The sequence below is a fragment of the Grus americana genome, chromosome 8 (assembly GCF_028858705.1).
Source record: "Grus americana isolate bGruAme1 chromosome 8, bGruAme1.mat, whole genome shotgun sequence".
Classification (NCBI taxonomy): Eukaryota; Metazoa; Chordata; class Aves; order Gruiformes; family Gruidae; genus Grus; species Grus americana.
Window position 1 is genome coordinate 5,114,563 of NC_072859.1, and position 13,408 is coordinate 5,127,970.

Genomic DNA, 13,408 nt, shown 5'->3' on the forward strand with positions numbered 1-13,408 from the left:
GAGGTGCTGCTATGAGCAAGTCCCTAGTCACAGCTAGCGCTCTGCTTCAATACTTCTGCCTCAAATATAATGTATATATATTGGGGCTTTTTTTGAGGGGGAAAATTGCTGACACAGGGTGGGAGCAGAAAAATCGCTGCGTGTTGAGGCCGTGGCTGTAGCGCAGGGAAAGGGAGAATAAGCCTGTGGGCTGCTGTTCGCGGCACCCCTCAACCCAGGGAGAGGGGACAAATCAATGAAATTTAAAAGCTCTGCATTTAGATTTGATTAAAAGATTATTATTTTTTTTTCTTTTACACTCTACATAATTAAGCTTTAGAGCCTGTAGCCACAGGAGTTGAAAATATAAAAATGGGAACGAGGGTTTTAAAGGGACGATGAGCACATCCAGGCTTACGAGGGGGAATTAAAACCCAAGAATGTTAAAGAGGGTGCTATAAAAATCACATCCCACAAGGCGTAAAGCAGCTGTGAATTCATGGGACGAGGATGCTCCTTCACCGACCTGCTCCAGCCTTGCTCCTGCAGGCGTTGCGCCTCCTCCTCCCGCGGTGCTGCCCGCTCCTGGGCGAGTGTTTCCCTTGCGGTTCTTTTTTGGGCTGAGGTTGCAGGGCGTGTTGCTGAGAATGCGTTGTTCGAGCTCCAGGTTTGGGACGGTCGCCCAACGCCCTTGCTGAGGACCTTTGTACGCCCTCCTGATGTTTGCTGGTGGAACAAAGTTCCCGAGCTTCGCTCATGCAAGAAGAGGACTTTGGTAAGAAGGCTGTGATGAAATATCTCTGTACAGAGTGCAGATGGGGGGTGCTGGCGATGGGATGCTCTGCGGTGGCTGGAAGGGCCTGAAGAGGAGAGTGGCTGCCCGCAGCGCGGCCGTGCTGCCTGCAGGTTCTGCCTGCACAAAGCCTGGGCAGCCCGAGGAGGTGCGCTCCTTGGAGAGGCTGGAAATGTGAGGTGCCACCGTGTGTGATCCTGCAGTGCCACCTGCGTGATGAGGGTGGTGGGTACCTGCAATGGGTCATGGGGCAGAAGCTCCCCAGGGGTTGGTGTGGTGGGGCAAAACACCTCCCTGGACTTATGTCAAAGCTTGGAGCACCCCCTTCTCATCCCGTCCGAAGCATGGAGCTGGGCCACGGCTCTGATTCTGGGAGGTGGGTTACAGTCCAGAGGGATGCGGTGGCTCCACGTGCTCCTGCCTTCTCTGGGTACCAACCTCCGAGTGGTGTGTGCCCACCTCATGCATCTGGTTATTGCAATGGAGAGTCTGTGTTTCCTTCAGCTTTTCTGGGGGCCTCTGCAGGGATTTTGGGGTCCTGGGGGGGTCCCACCTGGCCCCAGATGTGCTGAACAAGGGATACAGTGGAGACCACTGCCCTTCTCTAAGGAACCATAAATGAAACCCACCACATTGGGTCAACTGCTTGGCCAAGCAGGGTGAGACAGATGACAAGCACTGGTGCAGGCCACCCTTCCTCCCCATCCCAAACCCATCTCCACCCCTCGGCTCCTCTGCGGACAGGGCAGAGCCCCTGGGCTTGTTGGAAGTGTCTTCCATGGCATTGAGTCCCATCAGACGTGAAAACGGTCATTTAACACAGACAATTGAGTCTGTCAGGCTTCAGGCTTGGCTCTTTGCTATGCCGGTGGCTGTGGACGAGGCGGGGGATCCCCGTGCTCACAACTTCCTTTTTTTTTTTTTCTTTTTTTTTTTTCTCTCAAATCAGAGCAAGAAAGAGAAGTTGAGAAGCTACAGCAAAGAAAATTCCCCTATTTTGTCTCTCTGAAATTAAATTTAGAAAATATTGAAGTGGTCTGGCAGAAGATCTTCTTTCGGGCTTTCTCATCCTGCTTGGCTACGTGTCAAACACGAAAACTTAAGATGAGGAGGTCTAAATAAAGTTTGCGTGTGAAACGAGAGGAGACTTTCGAAATCCTCTGAAATTCATACTTGTCCCAGAGATTTTTGCTAAATCACTGTTTGTTTGTTTGTTTTTGTTTTCCAGTGGGAGCACGTTCTGCTGGAAATAGCCGCGCAGTTTGGTTTTTGCCGGCGTTTCCATTGCGCTGGGAACATTTTGCTTTCTAAATCGGGAGAACGGCTTTAACCGAAGACTTCGGGGTAGTTTCGCTCTGCTTCCGAGCATTTACACCGCGGCTTTGCTTTCTCTGGCTGCAAGCTGCAGAGCCAAGGGCCTCTCTAGCTCATGGGAGCAGCTAAATTTATTAACAAAACATCTTGCGCTGGGCTGAGGCCAAAACGCAGCTCCCTGCCTTACTGGGGTTAAAGGACCGGCCGCTCCGACTCGACTTTGTGGTCACTTTATTATTATTTATTTTAACAGGATAACTCGGGCAGGGGGGAACCTTGGGAGCTTCTGGTCCGACCTGCTGCCCAAAGCAGTCCTGGAGTCGGACCAGGTTGCTTAGGGCTTTCTCCAGCCTGGTCTTGAACACCTCCAAGGATGGAGATGGCACCACCTCTTTGGGCAGCTTGCGCCAACGCTGGGCTGCCCCCAACATTTCCTCCCTCTGTATATATAGATATATATATTTTTTTTTTTTTTTTATCCCATTGGATGTGCTTCGTCTCTCAGCTGCTCTGTTCCTCCCGGTTCCCGTTTCTTGGCGTGCTTTGCAAAGGAGGAGCGTGTCCTCTTCCAGCTGCTGCCGGGCTTGCTGGGGTGGGTGTCTTGGCTGTATGACACCTTGCCGCTCAGCTGCAAACCGCCGAGCGAAAAACCAAGCCTCTGTGACCAACTGCTTCAGCTGCAGAAGTATCTGAGCTCCAGTGGGGCAGGGCATGCCCTCGCAGGAGGGTGAGAGCGTGCGAATCCCTGCTGACGAGCCCCCCCCCCATGCCCCTTCTCCCATGGGGTAACCGAGGATTAGGGACAGAGGATGCGCGTCCCCGCTGGGCGTGAGGTCAGGGCTGTGATGCTGCTGGGCTTGGAGGCACCAGGACCCCACTCCCACCCCGCTCCCGGACAGGCACACGGCTCACTCCTTCGGTATCTTTTATTAATGTATAGAAAATGCATTAAAAAAAGGAACTATACATAGCCTAAGAGCGGTCAGGACTAAAAATACTAGTTAACAATGGTTAACAAGCGTCGATCCCATTCTCCGAGCTACGTTTTCATTAAAGGGCAGGGAGGGTTGTTTTAATATATTATTTATTTATATTATTTATTTTATTTATGCATTTATTTGCTTTTATCTTCCCCCTCATTTGGTTGCATTGGTTTGTGTTTGAGTTCATCAGATCTTCCTTCTTATTTATGTTTTTTAATTTTTTTTTTTTTTAAGTAATAAACATAATTTCAGGGTAACACCTGTACACAGGGGGCTGCTCGTTTGTTTGTTTAGGTCTTTGTGTCACCATCCTTCTGAGAAACCACTGACACCTGGAGAGCTGTGGGCTGGGTACCGAGGTGGGTCTGGGCATCAGCATCTCCCCAGCCCTTACCCCAAACCTCTCCCCTGGAAGGGGCGAGGAGCTGCCACCACCATCTGGGTACCATCAGGTTTAAGGAAGGGGGAAGGTGACCCTGGAGGGTACTGGTGGTCCCCAGGGGGCTCAGTTGGGTTTGATGGCCATCCTAGGGTGCTCGGTTGGCAGAAACAGGGATGGGCTTCTTGCTTGGCCCTGGGACAGAGCCCTTCGTTAGAGGGTGTAAGCATGATTTAAAGTTGGTTTTTTGGGGGGCAGTGAGGGCTCTTTGACAGTGTCTGGTAAGGTCGAAGCTTGTGGGCATTGCTGAGGAGCACAGGGCAGGGGGTCCGTGGTCACCCCGGGGTGTGACGGTGGGGATGTGCCTGGAGGGTGGCTCTGGGTCTGGATGAAGGGCATGTGCTGCCGTGGAGGTGATGCACCGGGGGGGCATTTTGGCTCCTGCTGTATTTTGGCAGGTCAGTCTAAGCCTGTTGTGGGCACAGGGCCACCCCAGCAAGGCGACACCACTGCTCTCGTCCTCACCTGCCGCAACACTGGGGATGAAAGTGGCGTGACCTGTGCTTTCCACGCGCCAATGCTTCACCTGGGGTAAGCATCACTTTGGGAAGGAGGTAAGAGGTTGGGGCAAGAGGGCAAGTAGGCTGGTACTATGCTTTGAGATACCCATGGTAAAGTAATGCAAAGATAAGGAGTTAGAAGCAAAGGCTTCTTCCCAACCTTTGTGTGGCTCTGAGACTCTTCCAGCATCCTTCTTCCAAAACCCAGCTACTTTGGGGAAGGCCTGGCCTCTTTCTTCCCCCAAATTGCTTGTTTATAAATGCTGTCTTAAGGATCTCTTCACTAAAGCAGCTTTTCCTTTCAGGCCTTTTTCTTTCTTTCTTTCTTTCTTTCTTTCTTTCTTTCTTTCTTTCTTTCTTTTTTTTTTTTTTTTTCTTTGGTTATGTTTTAGTGCAGTGTGTGGTGGAAAGGTGGACTTGGAGGTCTGGCAGGAATGGAAACAGAGGAAAAACAAAATTGGGTGAGAGATGAGAGAGTCCCTTGGTGTTTCCTTCCAGGTTAGAAAAAGAGGTGACTTTGAAAGGCTGTGGGGGTCCTGGGCATGCATGGTGCTCTGCTGGGTGAAGGACCTGACGTGCTTCTCCTTGCTTGATGTTATGGGAGTTGGCATCTCGCAGTGCATAGTGTGGTTTGGGTAACAGCTTCAGATTTGTTTTGGGGTCTGGAGCGAGCCTGACCCGTGTGAGCTGGATGGCCGAAGAGCCACCAGAGCCCAGTGATGGTTCATGTGCTGGAGCCAAGGTCTCTTGAGATGAGCGCTGCGTGGGATCCAGGCTGGGTTTCTGGGAATTTCAGGCCTGTTGCCAAGACTTCCTTCAGTCTCAGTGCTACACTGATGGGGGACAGGGCCAAACTTGGTCTGGTTGGAGAATGAATTCAGAAAAAGGGCTTGCCCAACCAGTGATGGAGGGTAAAGAGAGACTGTACTTAATCACCTGGCTGTTCTGTAGCATCAACATTAAGCACAAATTTGCTTGAAACTGCTGGCAGGAGCTCTGTCCAAAAAAATTCATCAGGCAATGGTGAAAAAGAAATTTCTGGAAAATTGTATCTCATAGATGGACAATGTGAACAAGGGACAGTGGCCAAATGACCGGGTTGTTGTTGCTGATTGTTTGCCTAGGCTTGAGTTAGGTTATGACCAGGAGAACAAAACCACCACGTGTAGATGTCTTTCCTTTAAAAGATTTTTAGCAACTGCATTTCATCAAGGTAATGGAAAGGTACCGTGTTTGAGATCAAGGACCAGCATTGGTATATAGCAGCGCTGGAAGGTTGGATATTATCTCCAAGGGCATCCTTCAGACTCGATGATGGTTGAATTAACCGGACCTTTCATCATTACAGGACTTATAAAAGGGGTGACAGACATAAGCAGGGAGGGAGGGACGTACATCAGGAAATCTATTTAGAGAATAATCAGCCTTTTTGAAGATCTTCTTTTGAAGCTCCTGGAAAAGCTTGGCATGTTTTGATTTTCTGTTTGACTTGTACTTTTGAAAAGAGAAGTTTCTTGCCTTCCACTTGATTGTGAATGATGAGCTCCCGTGTTTCCACTGACGTCTCTTCCTTTCACCTGGGTAGATAAGCAAACAGCACCATCCGAGACAGGCGATGAACGCCATCCACTGCCAATCTCTGCTTCTGCTTCTAACACTGCACTATAGTGCTTTTGTTAGGACGCTTCTTGCCTCTAAACTCTTGGTGATGTTGGGAAAAATATTACTCTGCTGGTCTACTAGGAGGCTTCTTAATTTTTAATCAGTTTTGTCTGCTGCTTGGCTTTTGGGACCTAAAACAGGACGGGTTGCTCAGAAGGCATGAGATACTGCCATCTGAGACACTGGCCATGTCCTGCAAGGGATCCCATCATCTGCAGCCTCTCTGACCTGTTCCTCAGCTGGTGGACTTGTTGCCTGATTTGATGCTGATGGGAAGTAAGAAGAGATCCCTCATTTGCATATGAGATGTTGCTGAGCTACAGCATCCTTCCTCCAGGTCAGACTGCAGCTTGTAAGCTGACCACTTGAAGGGCTGGACCCCGTATCTAATCCTGCCCTTGGGGTTAGCTATGATTTCGTGTGCCAGTATGTGGCATGGACAATGAGGCTGCGTTTCCCACTTAATGCCCTTCTTCAGCTCTGCAGCCGTGGTGAGTAACGTCAAAAAATCCAGGAGCATGACCATGAAAGAGACACTGGCCTGAATTATAAGCTACTGCAAAGATGCCTTTATGTTGCCATCTGGAAGATGTTTCTTGAGACAAAGCAGCTTCAGTGTGATAAAATAAAAAAAAGCAGTGTTTAGCATTTGTAATGCTCCCTTGGCTGCGAATCCAGCGATGAGCTGCATTGTCCTTGGATGTGGGGACGAGTCCCTTCTCCGAGACCAGGCCAGTGACAATGCCCAGCATTGATCAGAGCCCTTGGCAGGGGAGTGACTCCAGCGTAGTGGTCATTTGTGCTACACAGAGGTGATGTCAATGACAACAGAGAGCAGCCAAAGCTATCTGAAGGGTCCATTGTCCTTAAGATGGGAGAAGTTAAGGATGGGAAGAGTAAACTCATCTATTCTTCCAAGAGTCTTGAAGCGCTCCAAAATCTGAATGGACTAAGCTTTCCTTCCAGGAGGGGAAACGGTTACCTGTTAGAGAGATGGTGGTACCAAGGCACTGAGATTTGAGTCCCTCTTGTGATGGCGGCAAAGAGGGATGGTATAGAAGAAGGAAGGGAACGGGCGTTTCTCAGCTTGCACTTGTCTTCCCTTGGCTGCGTCATCATCCTTCCCATGTGCGTGGAGGTCCCTGAACAAGAGCACCTGGGCTGTGCTGGCTGCTGTCTGGGCTGTGCTGGCTGCTGTCTGGGCTGTGGTTGTGTGACAGCTCTTTTGGTTGCTGCTCCTTCTCTGAGATGCTTTGGTTTGGGTCCAATGATCTCTGTGAGAGACAGCGCGGTGGCATATAGAAATAGCAGAGGAACTGGGCCGTAGACTTCAAGACCACAAGCAGTGATTTTTCTCCCAAGTCCTCGAATTTGACTCCTTTTTTCTCCATCAAGCTCAGCATAACCCAGGCAGATGGCATGTCCCTGGAGTGGGGTGAATTCAGCTTGGAGGAGTGGATGATGCAGGTTGGGGTCAGTGGAGCAGCTCTTGTTCCCCTGCACCTCATGTACATGAGGATGACTTTGGCTGTGGTGGTGCCAAGACATGAGCTGTGGGTTTTCTAGAGTTCACCTGCACATGCACGTGATGTTCACCAAGCATTCCTGGTGTGATCTGTGAAAACTGGGGATGGGATGAGCCTTGTGTTTGCTCATCCTCCCTTTGTCTCCATGTGTACAGTGACTGCATGTAGGGGAGGGACGACCAGGCTGTGTGTCCTTGGCCACGAGGAGAGACGGGTCTCTGCCTGCTGAAAGAGTTGGTGTCTACAGGATGGCATGAAGCTTGGCACCTCCTTCCCAGGAGGGGACAGGGAGGCAGGGAGAGGGCAGGTGTCCCTGGCCATGACTGGGGTGGAAATGGCCGCACCAAGGTCCCTGTGGGAATGTTTCTGCCACAAGCCCCGTGACAAATGTTTCTAATGGGGTTTGCTGGGGATTTCTAAGTCTTTTAAAAAAATATCAAAAATCTGTCTGTCTCTCTCTCTCTCTTTCTTCTCGTGTTAAGGGCCAGAGTATTGGGGTAGGGAGACTGGAAATTTGGTATTTCTCTGGGACAGATGCAAAGCAATGAGATCTTTCCTTTCCCACAGCCTTTGCTTGTGCCGTGGTTCCCTCCAGCACTCGTGAGGGGCAGGTTGCTATCTCAGGCGAGTAGTAATTATTTTTTTTTCCCCTTTTCATATTATAAAATACAAACAAATGACAGAAAAGGTCAGGTGGCGGGAGGTGGGAGGGGGTTCAGCTGGCTCAGAGCTGTAGGGACCGTCGCTTCCTCCCAGAGATGTTACGGTGGTTGTAAGGTCGCATCTTCATTTCCACGAAGGGGATGGAGAACTCGTGGCCTTTCCAATGGTACCAGTTAATCCCCTGGCAGGAGGGAGAGAAAGGCACAGGGTAAAGACAGACCCTAACACACAACTAGAGTGGGAGAGGAAGGAAGCAAGGTCGACCACCACAAAGAAGTCAGAAGGAAGAACTTGCTACAGCAGGAGCAAGAAACTCTTCTGCTACTCTGGCTTGATTGTTTTTTCCCCGCTGCTCAAAGGCTCCTGCTAAAATTTATGTATGTATTTTTTTTAAATGTAACTTAACACGGTGCCACGATAAATAACCATGTATGAGGCACAACACACCAGCCCAAATGGCTCGAAGGGTCGTGCTGCAAGAAGAAATGCCGAAGGCTTTCAGCCCAGCTCTGCCCTTACCTGACTGTGCCGGGACTCTCCGTACTTGCCGTTGAGGTTGGTGCGGTGGCAGTTCTTGTACCACCAGGCCCCTTTGTAGGACATGGCGCAGTTGGTCACAGCGACGTCGTTGTCCCTGTCCTTGGTGGAGAAGGGGCGGCCCTGGTGATAGGTGAGGGAGTCCCCTGTGGAAAGAGGTGCCGTTAGGGGTGATGGAGCCTGAGTCACCTGGTCTTTTCACAAGGAAATTATGATATTACGGTATATGTGGTTGTCTGTGGATCAACAGTTCAAGCAGCTGAAAGTCTAGGAATAATGTTACCTGGAATTGCTAACAATAGCTTCATCTGAGGTCCTCTGCTGTTGGTTTAGGATAAGTACAGACCGTAGCAAATTTTAGAGGCTGCTTGGGTTTGGCAGATAAAATACTATATAGTTTTGGGTCTGAATTTCAGTGTTTCAGAAATGAATTAAATCCTAGATTTGGGCATCTCATATTTCCTGAAGCCTGGCTCTGCTACATAACTTCAGGATGCTTTCAGCCTCCTTCCCTCCTGTTAGCCAAAGGGAACTTTTTCTCCCAGAGGAGGCCAAGCCTTCGGCTATTGAACCAAGACACTTAGCCTTCTTTTGTCCCTTTGGATAAGGGGAAGAACCTTTTGGAAGGTGTGTGATGTCTTATTCCACCAAAACCATCAACCTCATCTCCCCTCCTTGCTAAGGAACAAGAGAGCTGCTTTTGGGTGAAAGAAGAGCCAAAATGAAATATGGTCATTATTACAATTGAGTCATGTCCTTACGGGAGACATTTGTAATATGCTCCTTGGTGGTCCCTACAAAAATACAAAGTGGACCCGTGCTAGTTGTGTGCAGTCCAGCCACCGAGAAACTTGCTAGAAGACCTCTTGGCAATGAACCATTTGGCGAGTCTTGGCTCTCTTTGCTCAAGGTGGAGCAGAAGCTCCTTGGTTGGATGGCTAGAAGAAGAGCTTGCGTGGGAAGAAAGGAGGGAGTCATGTCTGCAGCTGTTACTGGCATTTTTGGCAATAGGTTGGGTGCCTTGAGCCCTGGGACTTAAGGTCAGAGCAAGTGTTGTGTTGCACACAACCAAGATCCCTGTTGCTTCTCTTCCAGTGTCAACTATGTGATACCGTACAGGAAAACTCCTGCATCTTAGATACGGTGTGGGGTTCCTTGCTAAGTACACGGTGGTGAAGTTTTGTCTGGATCATGGAGGCTTGCCCTGGGCATGTCTATCCCAGCTAAAGGGGCTGCGGCTGTACCCCTGTCCACCTTTTTGGGGAAGAGACCCCATGCCCTCCCTCCATCACCCACTGTTTTCTGGTGGGCAAAGCCTAGCGCTGCTGCATCGACCGAGCAAACAGGTGTGACAGTGTCCTTGCAAAACCGGACTGTGTTTAGCCTCTGCGTGAGGAAACGATACAGAGGATTTCAGATTTTTCCATTGCTGTGGGAGGGCGATAAATACACCCTCCAGCATGGCATCAATAGCAAGCTGTGGTTATTGCCAAGGGAGATGACACCTCTGACGATTGACCTGTTATTTGAACAGTAATGCCTCTGATATTAATATCTAATCCCCAATGGAAAATTCCCTGTGTCCTTAGTTGGATTTATCACCCTGGTTTACATGATGGACTGCAGGAAGGGAGAAAGAGCTATGGGTTTGTGTCTTGCTGCTCCAGAGAAGTAAGCTTTGATGTTGGGATTTCCTTTACAGTTTCAGACCCACCGGTCCCAAGATCTCCCTGTGACTTGCTGGCAACAAGGTTGTACCTGAAGTGCCGTTGTAGTCCCCGATTCGCAGCTTGTACAGGCTCCGGGAGTCACCAATGGAGAACTTGTCGTAGTAGGCGTACGCTGCTTCCTGGCCATCCCTCATGTCTATTCGCAACTCATAGCGCCCTTGGGACGTGATCTTGTGGATGTTGTCCAAGCCTGGTAAGACAAGCAGCGAGACATCCGGTGAGACCCGGTGCCTGGATCCACTCTGTGAGCAAACAAAAAAGGCTCTAGGCAAATAAAACGGCTGTGGGAAATGAGAGCGAGGAGAGGAACCAAAGAGCGACAGCACTGCTGGTTAAGTCTTTGTCTCTCCTGGCAGTGGTGGGGTCTGAGCTCTCTGGGTCCTTTCAAGCCTCACCTCCCCATGGCTATGAGAGGTGGGTTCAAGGTGCAGGTTCAGCTTTCTCCATGCTGCTGAAGCTGGGGGCGTTCAGCTGTGGAGCCCTGGTGCTTCTCATGTTGCTGTTAAGCTTTTGCACAAGCCAGAGCGTGTTTACGCTGCGGGGCTGGCCTTGGCTCACGTTCAGGTTTTGGGGGAGCACGCTTCATTTCAGAGCCATGCTGGGTCTGCCACCGACCCCCTTCCTACTTTCTTTGGGCAACTGGCTTGCTGGCCAAGGCCAGGTGAGGACCACAAGCCATTGATACCACTAATGCAACCTGTAGTCATCCAAAGGAGGATGATGGGTTTTGGTCTATGAAGACCTAGGAGGAGCAACTTAGGGAGCTGCTGGCCTTCACGATGTGCTTTTATGTGGTGTGCCCATGAGTGACTTTCTAACGTGCAGGGCAGGGAACGAACAACGGGAGGAAAACTGTCCAAGGGAGAGCGTAGAAGAGTGGGGTGAAAGGCAAGGAGCCAACAGCTGGCACAGGTGAGCAGCACAGTGTACGGGGAGCTTGAGTTTGACATATCGATGAAAAACAACCGGTTAGGGTCTTACCCAGCCAAAACTCATCCTCCAGGTTTCCAAAGCCAACCCGGTAATCTGCCCATTTCCGGAAGAAATCGGTCAGTCCATTCTGCCGCCTCTGGAAGACCTGAGGTGGGGGAAGACCAGGGGGGAAATCAGTGTGAAGAAGAGGGACGGCCTCGCTGGGCTTTGGGGCTCACAAATAAAGACAATACTTTGTCTTTCCATCGCGCCTTTCAGGGAAGAAAATTGCAATTCCCATCCACTTAGTGTTAATTGCAGCTGTGCGATTAATTCCTGTGCAGGTGGAGAAACTGAAGAGATGTGAGATGTCTAAGGCCAATCAATGTTATAATAGGAAGGAATCGGCCTTCAAGCTTTCCGCTCTACCCCATGCGTGGTGTCTCTGGTTTTCTAGCATGTGATTCTGCTTTTGGCTGGCTCTTTCTGTGATATCCAAAGGGATGCTCTGAGGCAGAGTGAGATGGAGGGAAATTTCTTGGCTAAAATAACATCCGTGCTAGAAATCAGCGTTTGAGGAAGCCCATTTTTTTTGTTTCGACTATACATCTAGCAGAGTTTTGTGTAATGCATGTAAGTAGGCATTTGACATGAATAAAATCAAAGCACCGGAGCATTATTTACTTAAGCTGTCAGTCTATCTACGTCAAGACAAGCAGTGTTTGTGCAATTCAAAAGCCAAACAGGCATTTGCCTCTCAAATGCTCCTGTGCGGACTCAATTGGGGTGATGCCTGACACCCTCCTACTGCAGGCAGTGTGAATCATTCCCCATGAAAGCTATCGGCCATTAATTTCATTTCTAGAACAATAAATCAGCTTCGCTCTCAGATTTTGCTCTCCAGAAGCACCGCAAACATGTCAAATAAATCAAAGGGCATTTCTCCAAGTGTAACTATTATTACTGGAGCGTGGGCCATTCCCTATGGCGTGGGAAATGAAGCGTGCGATATTAAGCCTGCTGTTGTTCCCGCGCAGCGTGGTGCTTGGCTTTGCTGGTAGGATGAAGCTTGGTTACTTTGCAATGGGGACAACATGTAGGACAACCACATGGCTACTCACAATCCAGCCGCCTCCGTCGGTGGTCATGTCGCAGTAGACCTGGACCCGCTGGCTGAGGTCCCCGTTGATGGAGATGGTGTAGATGCCGCTCAGTGTGTCTCCGTTCATCAGGTGCTGGGCGCAGTCCTGTGGGTTAGCAAAGACACGGCCGCCTGCAAAATTAAAAAAAAAAAAAGGCTAAATTTAAGCAAAGCAACACCCTTTCCGCATGTCGTGGGCCCCACTGGTTGTCATCCAGGAAAGGTCTAGCTTGGCTTCTGCGTCCTGAGTTTTTCTGCGAGGTGGTGGGACTTTACGTCTGCCAACAACATCAGAGGATTTAATGGAAAAAAATGTGTGCATATATTAATTAATCTCCCATACGTCCTATATTGGAAAGGTGCATGGTAACATCATTATGAATGATGAGGGATGTCACTTCTTGGACCATCTTTCTGCACCGTGTCTGAAACCCTGGGGTTTAAGCTGTCACCAGCGTATTTAGACAGCTGTGAAAATACCAAAACCTGTTCTCCTCTCAGGATTGCCAGCTCCACACCAGTTCTATGACTTTACTGATTCCAGGGGGATTCCCCTGATCTACGCCCTTGGAAGCGATGGTGGACCTACGCCGGGCTGATTGTCACTTGCAAACTGAGCAGGAATTAGGCCGTGAGAGATGCTAGAGATGGGCAGCCTGGCTGTGCTGCAGGTGTCCTCTAATGAAGAAACGTCTCATTTGGGGGTCAGAGTTTAAGGGAGTCTTAACTATGAGACCCCAGCAGTATTGGGATGTCAACTCTGGGTTCAATTTTTTCCCATTTAGTGCAAAAGAGGGGGAATACATCTTTTTCTTCGCTGTCGGTGCATATGGATGATGGAGTAAATGAGCGCAGAGCTGGCAACATGGATGTGGCTTTTGAGGGTGTCTCGGTTACGCGTTGAGAAGGTGTGAATGATGTGTCGTGTGCGTCTGTCCCAACTGCGTGATACCCCGTAGGACCAGGGTACAGACCCTTGTCTGTTATTTCCCACTGGGGTGTATTCCACCCACCCTTGTGACCTGAAGATTCGGAGGTTGTCGCTTTGTCCGAATGTTGAAGATCCTCTATTTTTTCCCGTCTCCGTAGTCTGCAGTGCGAGGTCTGGTGAGACAGTGTTTGCATTTTATAGTATCTGACAATTAAAACTGCTTCAAAGACAACCACTTCAGGCTCCCCTGAGCTGTGCGGAGATTACTTGTTTCTTAATTTATATTCATATCTTTAAG

General features: G+C 49.6%; 1 protein-coding gene across 4 annotated transcripts in view; it reads right to left on the reverse strand.

Moving 5' to 3' along the window:
- Positions 1-3,006: 3,006 nt before the first annotated feature.
- Positions 3,007-13,408, reverse strand: part of TNR (tenascin R) — a 90,630-nt gene continuing 80,228 nt past the window's right edge. For all 4 annotated transcript variants that reach the window (XM_054834113.1, XM_054834112.1, XM_054834111.1 and 1 more), the window contains 5 exons: positions 12,160-12,311; positions 11,108-11,204; positions 10,155-10,316; positions 8,379-8,542; positions 3,007-8,040 (listed from right to left, as the gene is read on the reverse strand). In XM_054834113.1, coding sequence (XP_054690088.1) covers positions 7,921-8,040; positions 8,379-8,542; positions 10,155-10,316; positions 11,108-11,204; positions 12,160-12,311 — 695 coding nt within the window. In that variant the 3' untranslated portion in view covers positions 3,007-7,920. The remainder of the gene's footprint in view (positions 8,041-8,378; positions 8,543-10,154; positions 10,317-11,107; positions 11,205-12,159; positions 12,312-13,408) is intronic.